Source organism: Rhincodon typus, chromosome 5 (assembly GCF_021869965.1).
Source record: "Rhincodon typus isolate 14 chromosome 5, sRhiTyp1.1, whole genome shotgun sequence".
Lineage (NCBI taxonomy): Eukaryota > Metazoa > Chordata > Chondrichthyes > Orectolobiformes > Rhincodontidae > Rhincodon > Rhincodon typus.
The window spans coordinates 82,476,132-82,482,192 of NC_063336.1; the positions used below are offsets into that span (position 1 = coordinate 82,476,132).

The 6,061-nt window shown below is 44.9% G+C and overlaps 1 protein-coding gene across 1 annotated transcript in view; it reads left to right on the plus strand.

The window, feature by feature from the left end:
- The window catches only part of LOC109921805 (collagen alpha-1(XXI) chain), a 300,122-nt gene that overhangs the window by 199,234 nt on the left and 94,827 nt on the right, over positions 1-6,061 (plus strand). Inside the window, exon 13 of the mRNA XM_020521855.2 lies at positions 819-872. Coding sequence (XP_020377444.2) covers positions 819-872 — 54 coding nt within the window. The remainder of the gene's footprint in view (positions 1-818; positions 873-6,061) is intronic.

The following is a 6,061-nucleotide window of genomic DNA, read 5'->3' on the forward strand; positions in this document are numbered from 1 at the left end:
CAATAACTAAGTGAAACTATTAACCAATGTGTTGACAGATGTTAGTACAAAGTTGCAGTGTGTGACTTCAGCAGGGAGGAACTGGGAAAAGACTCACGGAATGGGTAATAACTTCTACACCAAACAAAACACTGAAAAATACATAGGTCGAAGTAAAGAACATACCATTGATGTACAATCAGGTGTTGGACAAGTGTTCAAAGTCGCCATTGCAGGACAGCAACACCTTCAACCTTTAGACTCCGCAACAACAAAAATAACAGTTAAACAAAATCAATAGACCAGCTAAGTCATGAATGGAGTACAGTGTATGCTCATTTACAGAAGCAGTCACCAGCATTCAATGACAAAATCAATCTAAAGCCAAAATCGACAAAAGTGTGATTGCTAACATGATCCCATCACACATATTAGATGCTGGCAAATGGCATAATGTGAAGAAACCCACACATGGCAAGCTCGCTGCCCACAATGGATTTGTTTATAACATGTGAAATTGTCGACAACTTTTAAACCTAGCTATCAAAAGATTCCCAATTCCAGAATAGACGTTCCCCTTGACTTACAAGCCCTTTATTCTAATGTGTTTCATATGGGCTTCGAAAACCCATTTAATTCACTGAAAGTTTGTAACACCATTAGGATGTTAACTGCATTAGGGTGTTAAAATTTGGCCCCTGGTGTAAATCATTTCTAGCATCATGTGATGTAGTGTGTGAAATGTACTAAAATCCAAATTAGGGAATAATTCAGTTTGCTTCAATTATTTAATTAAAAAGCATGATTTAAATTGTAAAATCATCTTTTAATTGTGCCAGGGTAAACAAGGTCTCCCAGGATTTCAAGGACCACCTGGACCACCAGGACCCATGGTAAGTAGTGGAGAAAATTTCTTAATCTTTTTATGTTGAGGACACTGGCTTAACACTGTATATCTGTAATGTTGCAAAAAATTACAATGAATAATGGAAGCTTAAACTCTCTTGCCTCTTCTGCTTGGTTTGCTTTAACACGAGGATAGTTCTGATGAAGACAAAGGTAAAATTATTAGTTTCAGAAATTGAGGTTTGGTCTGATATTGAAATCTACTTCCTACTATTGTCAGAGATGAAGTACAGCATAAAGCATAAGACTGAGCTACCATTCATTAAGATTGTAGCTGCTCTGTGAATGAACTTTAACTTGGCCATCAATATCTTTGGATAACAAAAATCTGTCAATGCCAAAATTAAAATTTACAATTGATCTAGCACTAATTGCCATTTGTTAAAGAAATTTCCTTTTTTTTCCTTTAATCTGTTCTTGGGACATGACATTGCTGGCAAGGCCACCATTCATTGTTCATTCTTTATCATCCTTGAGAAGGTGGTAAAGAACTGCCTTCTTGAACGCTGCAGTCTCTTTGGTGTAATCACACCCACAGTACTGCCAGGGAACCAGTTCTAGGATTTTTATCCAATAACAGTCAAAGAAAGGAGACATTATCTAATTCAAGATTTTGAGTGACTTGTAGATGGCGGTATCTCCATTTCTCCATTGTGCTTGTCCTTCTAGCTGGTAAAGTTCTGATAGTTTGGAAGATGTAGTCAAAGGAGCTTTGGTGATTTGCTACAGCGCATCACATAGATGGTATATACCTTTTGTCTGTAAAAGTATTTCATAATTTCACTTCTGAGAAATCTAGCTGTAATTCCTAGACTATGCCCACTGGTCATAGACATCCTGATCAAAGTAAAAAGACAATTTTAAGAAGAGTGACAGGGAATCAACTTATGATATAAGCCCTATCTGCTCCTCTACTTTCTTGAAAAATCTAAACAGATTATTCCTTCATTTTCAAAATTTCAGGGAATGTAAACTAGTTTATGTTTTTGCTTTATAAATTAACTTTTGCAGTCCAAATGGTGCCATTACTGTCATGACTAGCTTGATGGACCTGTTTCTCTGACTTAACCTCTGTCTGGTGATACGAGAAGTTGTTGACTTCAGTTGTACCGACACCTCCCTGATGAGCAAATCTATTCATGTTTTCAAAGATTGAAATAACCACTACGTAGTATTTGTGAATAAAAAAATCTCCATCATATGGACATTCTGTACAATGTGACACGACCACTGTGCTATTTAGGACAGACGAAAGACAAGGTGTTGGAGTAGATTTGTAGCTCGGGTTGTGGGTGTTGAGGTTATTGAGGTTGGTTGGCTCACCGAGCTGGTTTCTTGTTTCACAGACATTTCGTTACCATGCTTGGTAACATCCTCAGTGCAGCCTCCGATGAAACGTCGGTGTGTTTTCCCGCCTGGTTTTTAAACTCTGGGGTCCGTTGAGATGGATTGCCTCACTTCCAGTTTTCCTTCGTAATGGAATGTATATGGGGTCAAGTTCAATGTGTTTATTGATAGCATGCTTCGTGGAGTGCCGTGCTTCTAGGAATTCTTGTGCCTGTCTCTGCCTAGCCTGTCCCAGGATCTTGGTGTTGTCCCAGCCGAAGTGGTGGTTCTCCTTGTCCATGTGGATTGAGATGAGTGAGTATTGGTCGTGTCTTTTTGTAGCCAGTTGGTGTTCATGTACTCTTGTTGTTAGTTTCCTTTATGTTTGTCCGATGTTTCTCACAGTCTCTGCAGGGGATTTTGTAGATCATATTGGTCCTGTCCATGGCGGGGAGTGGGTCCTTGGTTCGGGTGAGTAGTTGTCGTAGGGTTGGTGTGGGCTTGTGTGCCATTCTGATACCCAGCGGTCGTAGGAGTCTTGTGGTGAGTTCCAACGTGTTCCTGATATGGGCTGGTGTGATGAGTGTGTCGGGGCGTTTGGTCTCTTTCTGATGCTGTTCGTGTAGCCTACAATGTTGCAGACAATGTTTCTGCTCCCAACCCCTACACTTTCAACATGCTAGCTAGTAATTCAATAAATTGGACTCCATGTTAAGTTTAAAATCAACATATATGACCTCCAAACAAGAATTGCAAGCTAAAGCCAGTTGCATAAGTATGAGGGAAGAGCTGGCTAAAGTTGTTGCTTAAATGTATGGTGGTAAACAATGGGAAACATTTTAAAGCATTAAAATATGTTGCATTAGAAGATAAAACTCATCAAGAAAGATCCATCTGTAGCTTTTTAGGGAAGTTAGTATAGTACAATATTGAAGGAAGAGGCTTATGCCGTTTCAAAGAATGGTGCTATGTCTGACCATCCAAAATGCTTTCAAAGCCATCAAATGGCAGCCAAAAAGTTGTTAAATAAGGGAGAAAATGTAGAATATGAGAGTTAACTTGCCAAAGATAAATAACAAATTTTGCGAGCCTTTTCAAATATATAAAAAGGAGGCAAGAAACCAAAATAAACATTATTTCCTTAGATGAGACAGGAGAGATTGTCATGGGAACAAGGTAATGGCGGGCATAAAACAAATATTGGTGTCAGTCTTCATACTGGGAGATAGAATTTACATATCAGAAACAGAGGGTAAACGTTTGTACAGATTGGAAGTTACCAAATGTGACACCACTATTGTAGAAAGGAGGGAGAGGGTAAACTGGTAACTGTGATCCAGTTAATTTGACATTATTTGTTGAAAAAATACTGGAATCAATTTTTAAGAGAGTCAAAATAAATACACGTAGAAAATTAAAGTGAACAGACAAAGTCAATATAGTTTTGCAAAATAAAATGTATAGGGGCTTCTGCTATAATGCATGTTCCGGCAATGTGAATTGGCTGTAACATGACTGACGAATAGGGGAACGCTATTTCTAAAACGCAAACTTGTGTTGGCTATAACAAGATTCCATCAGTGACCTTATTGTTGATGTTTAGGGAGATGTTTTTAGAAAGTACTGCGGAAAAAAAAAGGATTTCAAGATTCTCCTCCTCCTGGATAATGCACCAATCCATCTTCCTACCAATGACGAGCTTTCTGAAAACATCAAAAGTGCTATTTCTACCCCTAAACACAACCTCTCTCTTTCCACCCATGGATCAGGGTGTAGTAGCAGCTATTAATGCATATTATTTAAGGCACACATTTAAGAGGCTGATTGCAGTCACTGAGGGGGATTAAGGACAGTGTTCTTCAATTTTGGAAGAGCTTTAAAATCAAGAATGCAACCGACATTATCGTGGAGGCCTGGGGTGATGTCAGTAATTGTACTCAGCTTTATTGGACACTAAAAACCGTAAGTACAGTAAACTTACTGGTGCCTACCACCCAAAACGGGCTTCCTCCACCCCCCAAATCCCCAGCCGTACCCAGGACCTTCCGCACAATGTGCCGCCGCCATTGGCCATGAGGCCACTATCGGGGAACCCACAGATGACGTCACATCCGCCACCGCCGGGTTCCCCATTTCAGGGACAGCGAACACCATCGCTGCCGATGCCACCACCTCCATTTCCGAGACCAACACCACCGACACTGAAGTCGCGACTACCGTCACCGCTACTGCCGCCGCCTACCCCGCTCCCCCCACCGCCGCTGCCGCTCCGCCCATCACCGACGCGGACACAACTCCACCCACTGCCGGCGCAACTCCGCCCACCGCTGACGCACTGACGCCGACGCAACTCTGCCCACAGCCGACGCCGACGCAACTCCGCCCACAGCCGACACAGACGTGGCTCCGCCCACAGCCTCCACAGCCAGTAGCTCCAGAGGGGACAATAGCACCTAGCACTGCCGAGTCTTCACCATCCCCCCAGACCTACCCCTTACTGAGGACGAACGGTCAGTCCTCAGTAAAGGACTCACCTTTGTCCCCCTCCACCCACAGATCAATGAATACCGCTCACGCTTGGACATAGAGCAGTTTTTCCGCCGCCTCCACCTCCACGCTTACTTTTTCAACCGTGAACCTAACCCTCCCTCTACTGACCCCTTCTCCCACCTCCAACACACCCCCTCCTCCTGGACACCACCCCAAGGCCTCCTACCCTCCCTCGACCTCTTCATCTCCAACTGCCGTCGAGACATCAATCGCCTCAACCTCTCCACCCCTCTCACCCACTCCAACCTCTCCCCCACAGAACGTGCAGCCCTCCGCTCCAATCCCAACCTCACCACAAAACCCGCGGACAAGGGAGGTGCAGTTGCAGTATGGCGCACTGACCTCTACATCGCCGAGGCCAGACGCCAACTCTCCGACACCTCCTCCTACCGCCCCCTTGATCATGACCCCAGCCCTGAGCAACAAACCATCATCTCCCAAACTATCCACAACCTCATCACCTCAGGTGACCTCCCACCCATGGCCTCCAACCTCATCGTTCCCCAACCTCGCACTGCCCGCTTCTATCTCCTTCCCAAAATCCACAAATCTGACTGCCCTGGTCGACCCATGGTCTCCGCCTGCTCCTGCCCCACCGAACTGATCTCCAACTATCTGGACTCCATTTTCTCCCCCTTGGTCCAGGAACTCCCTACCTATGTCCGTGACACCACCCACGCCCTCCACCTCCTCCAAAACTTCCAATTCCCCGGTCCCCAACACCTCATCTTTACCATGGACATCCAGTCCCTCTACAACTGCATTCCCCATGCAGATGGCCTAAAGGCCCTCCGCTTCTTCCTGTCCCGCAGGCCCGACCAGTTCCCCTCCACTGACACCCTCATCCGCTTAGCTTAACTCGTCCTCACCCTCAACAACTTCTCTTTCAATTCCTCCCACTTCCTACAGACAAAGGGGGTGGCCGTGGGTACCCGCATGGGCCCAAGCTACGCCTGCCTCTTTGTAGGTTACGTGGAACAATCCCTCTTCCGTACCTACACCGGCCCTAAACCCCACCTCTTCCTCCGTTACATTGATGACTGTATCGGCGCCGCCTTGTGCTCCCACGAGGAGCTCGAACAGTTCATCCACTTCACCAACACCTTCCACCCCAACCTTAAGTTTACCTGGACCATCTCTAATACCTCTCTCCCCTTCCTGGACCTCTCTGTCTCCATATCGGGCAACCACCTAGAAACCGATATTCATTTCAAGCCCACCGACTCCCACAGCTACCTAGAATACTCCTCCTCCCACCCACCTTCCTGCAAAAATGCTATCCCCTATTCCCAATTCCTTC